Consider the following 12,482-nt stretch of genomic DNA (forward strand, 5'->3'; position numbering starts at 1 on the left):
GGCGTTAGTCCCATTGCTAAGTTCATAGGCCTATTTTTTTTTTAGGTGTTCCAGGCTGACGCCTAAAATATGCATTAGGCTTATTCATTATATTAATAAGGGGCCTAATGCCTTTTGAAGGACCCCTTTCTGAAATTAGGCAGCCCTGAACGCAGCCGTGCTGGATCGGCTAAGTTGAGGATAACTTAGTCTACATGCAACTTAACCAGCGGTCCTGAAGGCCATCACCAAAAAGGAAAGTTTCTTAAAAATTTATTTCTTGAATGTGGTGCTAGGACGAGGAAGAAGAGTGCCCCTCACGGCTTCCCAGCAGTCCGAAAGACTGTTAGTGTCCCCTGCCTAGCCTCATCCTGGCCCCGTCCTGATCGCTTCCCCCCTCCCCCCAGAAATTATCCACGGTCCTCTACCAGTGTCGCAGTGGCCCAAAATTGATGTCTGCTTTGCTCGTGAGCTGCCTGAGGACACACAGCAGGTATCTGAGAGAATACCTACGAGGTGCCCCTCTAATGAAATGCATATGTAGTAAGCTTTCAGTAGCTCAATAAGATGCCTCCATAACAAAATGGCAGTATGGTAAACCAAGGGTTAATATAAGTGGCCCATTTTGCTAGCTAGAATTAGAACAATGAGCTTTTCAAATGAGTTTATCCTTGAGCATTCGTTTATGTTATTAATTTCCTGTATGAAAATGTATGCTTTATTATAAATCAAGCAAAGCGATATGATAAGCTGAATTCTGGGGTAAGCAGGTGTCGGGAGTGTTGTTTTGCAGCTACCTAATGAATGGATCCTTATTTCGGACAAGGTCGAAAAACATCCCAGGCCTGAGATAAGTGAGACTCCCTTTCCTGTGACCTACGTATGAACAGGTATCACCTGTGAGTGGTCGGTCATTATGTCAGTTAGTATGGCTTGCCCAGACTCAGCTTATGATTGGTTTTAACCCCTTGCTACTCATGTCCCTCCCCACTCTGAAAATGTATAATTGTGTGAACTCTGACTGTGTAATTTGCCTGTTCTATGAGATTGACCAGACTCTGTCAAGAGTTGAAATCAATTCTATAGATAGGGCCAGCTGCAGCTAATAAATTGTGTTAAAACTTTCAAGTGTATTCGCTTTCAGTTTTTGCTGAACCAGACTAAGAGTAAAGAATCCGGTATCGTCATTTGGGGGCTCGTCCGGGATCTCAACGGTCGGTCGCCGAGAGTTCGCGACGTAAGAGACGAATTGTCTTGGACACGGACGAAGGAGAGGGCGCCCCAGGTGAGTAAACCCTTCTTTACCACTCCGGCTTTCCTAAATCTGTCACGTCTGACGACGAATCGTCCCATCGCTAACTCTTGCGTGGCGTCCTTACGAGATTCAGCCTAGTACTTAGTCTGGCGAATACACGGATATAGGTTAGTGATTAATATCACTAAGGTTCAGTCGGCGTACTGAGGGAGTGGTAATCAACATACCACTAGGTCAGGCTTTGAGTTCCGGGTAATTGAGTATAAACCGAAACTCTGAAGCGGTAGGTCAGTGATCAACAAACATCACTGAGTCCAGTTCGCGTTCCTGGTCATTGAAAATAAACAGGAAGTGCGAATACGGTGCGATAGTGATCAAAATATCACTCCGTTCGAGTTCCTGGTGATTGGATATAAACAGGACCTTTGAACACGGTGGGTCAGTGATCAATATCACTAAGGGTTAGGTTTCAAGTCTCTGGTGATTCGGTATAAACCAGTACTTTGAATCCTTGGGGATTGGATACAAACAGGAACTGATTGCTTGTGCTGATCGACTACAGAAGGAAGTGCCTGTCACACACCCCGCCTTAGACTGGTTGTTAAGAGAGGAGATCCTCCACGCGAAGGTCAGGACCCTGAAGTGGGTGTAGGCACAAAGGGCACTTAGGATTGTGAGGCACAAGTAGTCAGGACCATAATTAAATCCAGTAAGTAACTGGGTGGCGACATACGGTAGCGTTAACTAGTTGACTTGACTGGGTAGCGACCAATACAGTTGTGTTAACTGGTCGACTAAGGGTAACAAAACAAGACAAGATGGGTAATTGTTTGGATGTCACTACGGAACCGGGAAGTCCCTTACAAATTTTGTGTGAAAAATATCCAGACAAGGTAAAACAATTAAGACAGTTGTCAGGGGGGCTGAATAAAAGACTGGGCAATGAGGAATGGCCATTGGGGGGCAGTAAAAACCTAGATGCCGTCACTAAGGCTGAGGAACTAATTTGGAAAAATAACGGAGGTAAACCAGCCAAAGGGTTAATTGCTTTATGGAAACAGTACTGTCAGGAATTGAGAGGAGCGTCAGTATTAGCCAGCTGGCAAGATAACGCGTTAAAGTTAGGAATAGGACTCACTGAAGGAGGAATAGTTAAGTCTGCAGAACTCCTAGAAAAAGAATGTGCTCATGCAGAACGGGAGTCTGAAAAGACTTCGGTCGAGTCTAAAACACTTGATAGGAGTGGATTACGTAATCCAATGGTTGGCATGGCTTTGACCGGGGAAGACGATGAATTAGATGAATGGAACTTCAGGTCCCATGTAACTCCCCAGGGTCCTAGTGCTCCTCCTGCATACAGTAGCCTCTATCCCTCAGCAGCTCCGAGACCGGTTGTTCAAACTGCTGTCATAACGCCTCAAATTGTTTCCCCAGTCTCCTCCCGTACCAGAAGTCAAACTAAGGGCTTAGTGGCTCCAATTTTTAAACCCTCAGCCAACCCACCTAGTTCCGGACAGCAGCTGAGACTGGACAGTCAGGGACTTAGAGACACAGACACTAGAGAGCCAGGTGACGACTTGATATCACTAGACTCAAGACGTAATACTGAGACACTAGTTAGATATGAACCAACCCCTCGTCAGTTACCAATGAGACAGGTGCCGAACCGCCGTCTTTTTGCTGCCCTTAGTGCTATTCTACAAAAACCAGTTGACATAAGCAAGATCTTAGACACCAAGCCTAAAAAGGGAGAGGGAGCAGAAGAATATTTGGAAAGATTCTCTGAAATATACCAGAATCAGTCAGGGGATGTAGCATACCGTGACAAAAAGGACTCGCCACAGTACTGTGCTATGCTATTGAACTGCCTACCGAGTCAGGTTGCTCAAGCAATTAAGACTAATAATATGAACTGGTCAGAGAATACTCCCACCCAGATGAATAGGGCAGTAAAATACTACTGGACGAATAATAAGCACCAGGAAGGTCAAGCCCAAGTTAGGGTCAAGACTGAGTATGTGATGAAAAAGGAAGAGCCAAAACTCATAACAGGATATCAGATGGAGCCTCAGCCTTGTGTCCCAGGATGGGTGGACAGGGAAGGGAATGGATATGTTACACATCCTAACGGACCAACCGCCCCTAATTATGGCCCACCCTATGTTCCCCCGAGACGTAATTCTGAACCGAGAAGAGGAGGAGGGAGACAGACAGGGTCAGATGGCTGTTTCAATTGTGGTCAGCGGGGCCACTGGAGCAAGGAATGTCCCTCCCGTAGACAACAAAGAGGGGAACAGATGCAGGGGCAGCGAAGAGGAGGTTGGCAAGCAAGTCAAGGACGAGGAAGATATACGGACTTTTCCCAACCGTGAAACTATTGAATCTGCTGCTTTTGAATTTCCATATTCTGCCCAACAAGCGGAACTGTTTGCATTAATAAGAGCCTGCATTTTAGGAAAAAACTTGAGAGTGAACATCTATACAGATTCGAGATACGCTTTCGGGGTAGTTCACGATTTTGGACAGTTATGGAAAAACAGGGGATTTCTGACTTCTGCAGGTACGCAGATTTCCCATCAGAAGTTAGTCTCAGATTTATTACAAGTCCTTATGCTACCAAGACAGATCTCGGTTATGAAATGCTCCGCCCACACGACAGGACAGACCTCAGTAGATATAGGGAATAGATATGCTGATCGGGAAGCAAAGGAAGCGTCCCAGACACAGAGGGTGGTTGTCCCTAGAATGATGAGTCAGACTAAAAGCTCAAACAAGAGCAAGTCTCCCTCTGAAAAACCAATGCCAACCATCCAAGACGTCATTAAATTACAGGAGGACGCTCCTGGCTGTGACAAGAAATTGTGGGAACAACTTGGTTGTACTTATGACTGTGTATCTAAATTGTGGCTTACCCCTGCGGGGCAGACTTGTATGTCGGATGAATTAGCAGTATGGGTTATTGAATGTGTACATTTTGCAACTCATTGTGGGGCCAAAGCTGCTAGCGATACACTGCTGGCCACATGGTGGCATCCTAGGTTGCAAGCCCTAGCCCAGGGCATCAGCAGTCGTTGCCTTATTTGTCAGAAACACAACCCTGGAAAGGCAGTGTCTTGCGAAAAGGGAAAAACCCCTTTACCTGAAGGTCCCTTTGAGACCCTCCAAATGGACTACATTGAGCTGCAAAGATGTCAGGGTTATAAATATGTTTTAGTTATTGTTGATGTATTTAGTAAATGGATAGAGGCCTATCCGACAACAGATAACAAAGCCTCCACTGTTGTAAAAGTTCTGATGAAAGAGATCATTCCTAGATACGGAATCCCAAATCAATTGAGTTCAGATAACGGCCCTCATTTTGTAGGCCAGGTGAATAAGGAATTCTGCACCCAGATGGGCATCAAACAACAGCTACATTGTGCCTACAGGCCACAGGCCGCTGGGTTGGTTGAGCGTGCTAACCAGACTTTGAAAAATAAACTGGCCAAGCTGCAGGCTGAGACTGGTACTACTTGGCTCAAACTTCTTCCTATAGCCTTGTTTCAGATACGTACTACCCCGGCTGGGGCAATGCGGTTAAGTCCTGCTGAAATTATATATGGGAGACCCCTCAAGACCCCGTGGAATCAAAACGTTCCGAAGACTGTCCATTTTCACCACATGACAACAGAAATGACTAACTATATTTTGTCATTAACTAAGGCATTGAGAAGCCTTCACTCTCGGGTACGAGCTGCCTACATCGAACTTCCTCCTATAGCCAGTCCATCTAAAATCGAACCGGGAATGTATGTGTTAATCAGGAATTGGACAAGGAAAGGACTGGAACCTCGTTGGGAGGGGCCCTATCAAGTCTTACTCACCACCCCTACCGCTGTGAATGTAGAGGGGAAGAGTGCTTGGGTTCACCTCCACCACTGTAAAACTATCAGTCCCACGTTTTAAATTTAAAATGCTAACTTCTCTTTTCTTTCAAGAAATCTTTCCTATACAGGTGCCGTGAACAGCCATGAAAGCCTTACTACGGATCTCCTCTATTCTACTCTGCTTCACCCTGGGAGTGAACAAACAGGATACCTGTCAGCGCGACCAGCCTCAACGCATATACCACCTATGCTCAGGAGACGTACTTCGATGCAACGACCCAGATGGATTCGGAAGATGGAACGTCACCCAGGTGGACGCCTCTACCGGGCTCTTGCGGCAGCCCTACCACACGCTGATATTGGGAGCACAACAAAGGAGCAGTCACTTACCATGTAACCGGACTAAATGCAAATTTGATTTTGTTTGCCACCGAAACGAAAGTGAATTCCCAGCCCCAGATCCATGCTCTAAAGGAGGGATCAGGCGCTCTGTGACTCGGGTGTCTAGGGGACTGTATTTAAATACTTTTCTCTGTATGTCTCATCTCTATGCCCAAAGCTTAAACATGTCCTCCTGCTGGGTGTGCTCCCATATCCCTACCCATTCAAAAGGAGGTATCCCTCTAAGGCCGATTCCCCTAACTTCCCCAGAAATGGCAGAATGGGTGATAAATCGGAATGAAACTGACGGGAACGGCATTAGAGACAATGGCTATGTACGAGCATACGATTTAACAGTGCCAGTTCCAGTGGGGGAGCAATGGAGAAAATACACCAACCACACCAAGTGTGGGATCAAATTTAAGGGGTGGTACCAACCCAATTACAATCGTACCTATAAGCCCCCATTCCTGATGCTCACCAACACGTCAAGGCCTCAGGGGGTAATATGCCTGTCTAAAAACACCACGGGTGGACAGGTAATGGGATGGAGCAGATGTACTCAATACATCAATGTGACAATGTACGCCAGCCCCAGTACCATCCAATGGACCGGCTGCGGAAATGGGTCAGTATTGCAGCACAGACTCCGGGGGGGGGGGAACAACCTCTGGGACCAGACGGGGTGCCCCCATTCACGGAAATGCCCTCCAATCTGACAGCCTACAATGGTACGTATTTCATATGCGGCCATAAGGCATACCCATGGTTGCCTCAGAAATGGACTGGGTCCTGCTTTTTAGGATATGTGGTACCATACATCCATCACTTGCCCTCCCTAGCAGATCATCGCCATTACCGACTCAAAAGGGAAATCACAGAGACAGAACGATACTTCGCTATTTTGTTCCCTGGGTATGGGGTGGGCAGGACAATCAAGGAAATTCGGCTTATCGCTTCCGTCTTAGAACAGGTAGCTAATGAAACAGCAGACGCACTGCAGGACATTAACGCCGAAATGATAGCCATGCGTACAGTGGCCTTGCAAAATCGCATGGCTCTAGACTATCTGTTGGCCGAAAAAGGGGGAACGTGTGCGCTGATTGGATCAGAGTGCTGCACCTACATACCAGATAACTCAGAAAACATAACTAATCTGGCGAAGCACATACGGGACGAAGTAAAGAAATTACGCCAAACCCCAAGGGAGGGTTGGTTAGACTGGCTTTTCGGTACCTCATGGGGAGCGTATCTAGTGCATGGATTGGTTATCCTAATTGCAGCAATACTCATTTTCGCCATAACCGTTCTTAGCATCAAAATTGTCTGCAAGATAGCCATCAACCAAATCCGAGTATAGAGCCTTGACCAATCAGAACTGTTGATTGAGCAAAGATTAGTTATCATAAATGATAAAAGGGGGGAATGAGAATACCTACGAGGTGCCCCTCTAATGAAATGCATATGTAGTAAGCTTTCAGTAGCTCAATAAGATGCCTCCATAACAAAATGGCAGTATGGTAAACCAAGGGTTAATATAAGTGGCCCATTTTGCTAGCTAGAATTAGAACAATGAGCTTTTCAAATGAGTTTATCCTTGAGCATTCGTTTATGTTATTAATTTCCTGTATGAAAATGTATGCTTTATTATAAATCAAGCAAAGCGATATGATAAGCTGAATTCTGGGGTAAGCAGGTGTAGGGAGTGTTGTTTTGCAGCTACCTAATGAATGGATCCTTATTTCGGACAAGGTCGAAAAACATCCCAGGCCTGAGATAAGTGAGACTCCCTTTCCTGTGACCTACGTATGAACAGGTATCACCTGTGAGTGGTCGGTCATTATGTCAGTTAGTATGGCTTGCCCAGACTCAGCTTATGATTGGTTTTAACCCCTTGCTACTCATGTCCCTCCCCACTCTGAAAACGTATAATTGTGTGAACTCTGACTGTGTAATTTGCCTGTTCTATGAGATTGACCAGACTCTGTCAAGAGTTGAAATCAATTCTATAGATAGGGCCAGCTGCAGCTAATAAATTGTGTTAAAACTTTCAAGTGTATTCGCTTTCAGTTTTTGCTGAACCAGACTAAGAGTAAAGAATCCGGTATCGTCATCTGCAGCTCGCTGGTGTAACTTAAATGAGACACAAGGCCCATTTTTGATCAGGCCTCAGGCCTACATGTTCTGGTGCAGGGTTTATTCTCTGCACCCAGTTCATGCTGGCAGGCCAGCATCAAGCAATTTCTACCCCTATATATTTTTTGTTGTTGTAATATTTTTTTAATACTGCATCATTTTATTTTTTCTGTATTTGACATTTTTATTCATGTGTACTTTTGAACATTTTTTTTTAAAGTGGGGGGGGGGAGTTTATTTACTCCTTATGATAAGTTTGTTTATACAGTATTTCATGTTTGAGGTGGTATAACATGAAACAAGATGCCAGGGACATCAGCAAGTGCTACATTTGCAGAACTTGCTGCGCCTACCTGCCAATGATTCAGGACAACTGTCTCAGCTTGCTCTGGATCAACAGGAAGCCATTTGTAATAAGGCCAAATATAGCCAAACTACAACATAGTAGATGGTATTGCCAGTGACTGGCAATGTCACCATTGCCTTTAACTTTAGTGCCTCATTTCTAGTTACCAGTACAACATTAGCCAATCTGCTTCCTGCATATGTATCAAGCAGATGCATTGGTCATCTTTTATTCACTTTCCCACTAGATGGCATGAGATACTTGCCCAATGTCACTGCAGCTGTTGCATTTCCCAAGGTTTAGGGGCCACTGGTAGTTGTCATATGCCCAACCTGCAAGTCATCAGGTTTGTGTTACATAGGTTTGACGTGTGAAGCCCTTAGAAGATTTGAGCATGGCAAGGCTTTCGATTGTATGTTCCATCTGAATGCGGAGGTATGGGTATGCAGGAAATAAAGTGACATAGCTGTAAAGTTGTGTGAGGACTTGGAATAGGTCAGTCGTCATTGTGGAACAGGTTGATAGGTAACAGTTTGTAGCATGGAATCCTGGGCCATCCACATGGCAGATGAAATTTAATGCAGAGAAGTGTGAAGTGATGCATTTTGGTTGGAAGAATTAGGAGAGGTCAAATAAACTAAATTATACAATTTTAAAGGGGGTGCAGGAACAGAGACCTGGGAGTGCACACACACAAATCTTTGAAGATGGCAGGACAAGTTGAGAAGGCTGTTGAAAAAAAACATTTGGGATCCTGGACTTCATTAATAGAGGCATAGAGTACAAAAGCAAGGAAGTTATGCTAAACCTTAATAAAACACTGATTAGGCCTCAGCTGGAGTATCGTGTTCAATTCTGGGAACCACACTTTAGGAAGGATGTCAAGGCCTTAGAGAGGGTGCAGAAGAGATTTACTAGAATGGAACCAGGGATGAGAGACTTCAGTTATGTGGAGAGAATGGAGAAGCTGGGGTTGTTCTCCTTAGAGCAGAGAAGGTTAAGGGGAGAATTGATAGAGGTGTTCAAAATTATGAACGGTTTTGACAGAGTAAATAAGGAGAAACTGTTTACAGTGGCAGAAGGGTCGGTGACCGGAAGACACAGATTTTTAACGTGATTGGCAAAAGAATCAGAGGAGACATGTGAAGACATTTTTTTATGCAGCGAGTTGTAATGATCTGGAATGCACTGTCTGAAAGGATGGTGGAAGCAGATTCAACAGTAGCTTTCAAAAGGGAATTAGATAAATACTTGAAGGGAAAAATAAATTAAAGGGCTATGAGGAAAGAGCAAGGGAATGGGACTAATTGGATAGCTCTTTCAATGGGCCAATTGGCCTTCTCCTGTGCTACCACCTGCTATAATACTATGATACAGGTAAATGGTCATGTTCGGTAATCTTTCCTTGCCAAATTCCTTAAAGTGTTTAGTCTTCTCCTATACCTTTGAAGCTGAACACCACCTCCTGGAAGATATGGACAGGGACGTCTTCTTGTAAAGGTGCCCTGGAGTGCCAAACTAGACTACATCCTCAAGCAGCAGTACGTCCACGCCACCAACTGCCCACACACTCTGCTTCATGCCTCCATCTTGGGAATTTCTGATCCTTTCGTTCTCACACATCGTTTCTTTCCCAAAAAAAGATTTTGCATAGGCTGAAACTTCTTAAGATCACTTTTGAGCCGTCAAAAATTTCCAACAACTTCTGCCCTCATTTGTGGTCACTTATCTTTAAGAATCTTCATTTACGATGTCACTTCACATAGCAACCAGAGAAATCCTTGTCCGATTGTTTTCTATCAGACAGAGCTTCCCATAAGCACTTGCCCTGAGTAGTTGTTGAATTTCTTCCTGTCTTGACAAGTTCAAACTGTGCACAAGGCATTAGTCAATGTCAAGATCTATCAGAATCACCGGCAGAATTCTCTTTATCGGTACGTTTCAAGTTAAATCAAATGCCATTATAGCATAGTGTTTTGAGGTGCAACATATAAATACAGAAACACAAAGTTCTCAGGGCTGAAAATCCTTGAGAGCTCCATTGGTCTCCCACCATAACTCCAGCAGCATCTCCACACCATAACTCCAGTGAGAGTCAGGCAGAATCCCCAGGGAAATGATGGAAACTCCAGAGTTATAGTGGAACCCCCTGCAAAATTTCAGCCCCATCATGACTGAAATTCTGTATGCCTGGATATTTGAAGTAGGGGAATGACCATTAAACACTACATTTGCAGATTTTACTGCCCACCCCCACCCCCTGCCCCACCCCACCCCCACGCACCCGATGCTAGACAAGAGTAGCAGACCCAGCATAATCAGGACTTCCTGTCCCAGGCATTTGCGTGATTGAGGGCACAACTAATGTAGGCCCACCACCTAGGTCTGGGAGCAATTAAAATCACCCCCTCCCGCCTCACTAGCATGCACCTGGCTGGTCTGCGGCTGCTGCAGGCACAGGTCAAACTCTGCCCTTCAGGAAAGCCCCAGAATTCCTGGCGATCTACCTCTTTTACCTGGTCATTGCACCCAAGGAACTTGGTCGTCCCAAAACGCTGGGGTTTTGAGGCTGTATCGTCAGTCTCTCCAAGGCAGCGAAATTTATTACAGCAGATATTAGTGTGTAGAATTTGAATGAAATTATTTAAACTATTTTTCAAAATAACAAAAATTTGCATTTATATAGTCCCTTTAACATAGTAAAACATCCCAAGGCACTTCACATGAGCAAAATTTGACACCGTGCACATAAGCAGCTATTAAGACCAAAGATTAGTCAAAGAGGTGGGTTTTAAGAAGCGTCTTAAAAGGAAGAGAGCGAGGTAGAGATGCAGAGAGGTATAGGGAAGGAATTCCAGAGCTGAGGGCCTAGGCAGCTGAAGGCATGGCTGCCAATGGTGGAATGATTAAAATCAGGGAAGCGCAAGAGGCAAAAATTGGAGGAGCACAGAGATCTCAGAGAGTTGTAGGGCTGGAGGAGGTTACAGAAATGGTGAGGGGTGAGGCCATGGAGGGAGTTGAAAACAAGGATGAGAATTTTAAAAATCAAGGCATTCCCAGATTGGGAGCCAATGTATGTCAGCGAACACAGGGGCGATGGGTGAAATGGACTTGTTGCGAGTTAAAGAATGGGCATCAGAGTTATGGATGAGCTGAAGTTTATGGAGGGTGGAAGATGGGAGGCCGGCCAGGAGAGCATTGGAACAGTTAAGTCTAGAGGTAACAAAAGCATGGATGAGGGTTTCAGCAGATGAGCTGAGGCAGGGGCGAAGATGGGCGATGTTATGGAGGTGGAATTAGGCGGTCTTGGTGATGGAGTGGATATGTGGTCGGAATCTCATCTCAGGATCAATTAGGACGCCATATTAGACAATAAGGATTTGTTTCTGAGAAATCAGATGCATTGTACATTCAATTCCACCTGTTCTGTTCAGGCTGTTAACTGTAAATCATTCCCACCTGAAATCGAAGAAGTCCAGTGCTGTCATTGTCTCCAGAACTGCAAACTGGTCTACCAGGAGTTTAAGGATCATAGCAATTCGATGGATTCTTGAGACCACCTTCAACATATTTCTCTCGTTTCTCACCTGGAACACATTTTTTTCATGGATTACTGATCAATATCTGTTCTACAGAAAAATTTAAAGTTGACTCTTAATACCCTCAAGGCAACTTAGGGTGGCTAATAAATACTCCCTTATCACAATCTCCCACGGACCAAGAACAAATAAAAATATTAAAAAGGCTCAATACTAGGTCCATTAAGTGCCCAAGAGATCTGAGTGTTTTATCAAATCTTCTAGACGCTTATTAAGTTACCAGAACATCTGAGCCTTTATCCCATCAAACTGGAATTCTAGAGCCAAAATCATGAAGCGTCTAGAGAGAGTAGATAGAGAGAAACTGTTCCCATTGGCAGAAGGGTCAAGAATCAGAGCACATGAATTTAAGATGATTGGCAAAAGAACCAAAGGTGACATGAGGAAAAACTTCTTTACACAGCGAGTGGTTAGGATCTGGAATGCACTGCCAGGGGGGGGGTGGTGGAGGCAGATTCAATCATGGCCTTCAAAAGGGAACTGGATAAGTACTTGAAAGGAAAACATTTGCAGGGCTACGGGGATAGGGCAGGGGAGTGGGACTAGATGGATTGCTCTTGCATTGAGCCGGCGCGGACTCGATGGGCTGAATGGCCTGCTTCCGTGCTAACCTTTCTATGATTCTATGATTCTAATTCCATGCTCCTAGTGGAGAGTGGCACATGCAAAGATTTCATTGTGAAATTGGCTCTTAGGTTTCATCTGGTGAGATGATCTTTAGCAATTATACTGATCTAGGGGTAGAAAGTTCCTTTCCCTGAAGGACAGTAAGGTTTCCCTGACAATCCAGCAGCTTTCATGGTCATTTTGCAGTGCTAGCCCACAAATGGCCAGATTTATTGAATTCTATTTCACAACTTGCGGTGGTGAAAATTGCGCTCACAATTTCTGGACTGCCTATTCAGTGCCATAACCATTGG

General features: G+C 44.8%; 1 protein-coding gene across 2 annotated transcripts in view; it reads right to left on the bottom strand.

Moving 5' to 3' along the window:
- Positions 1 to 12,482, bottom strand: part of LOC137300528 (tryptophan 2,3-dioxygenase-like) — a 96,360-nt gene that overhangs the window by 45,114 nt on the left and 38,764 nt on the right. For both annotated transcript variants that reach the window (XR_010958136.1, XM_067969682.1), the window contains exon 5: positions 11,423 to 11,550. Coding sequence is in view for 1 of the 2 variants with exons in the window: in XM_067969682.1 (XP_067825783.1) it covers positions 11,423 to 11,550 (128 nt within the window). In the remaining variant the exon portion in view is untranslated. The remainder of the gene's footprint in view (positions 1 to 11,422; positions 11,551 to 12,482) is intronic.

This window comes from Heptranchias perlo, chromosome 1 (assembly GCF_035084215.1).
Source record: "Heptranchias perlo isolate sHepPer1 chromosome 1, sHepPer1.hap1, whole genome shotgun sequence".
Lineage (NCBI taxonomy): Eukaryota > Metazoa > Chordata > Chondrichthyes > Hexanchiformes > Hexanchidae > Heptranchias > Heptranchias perlo.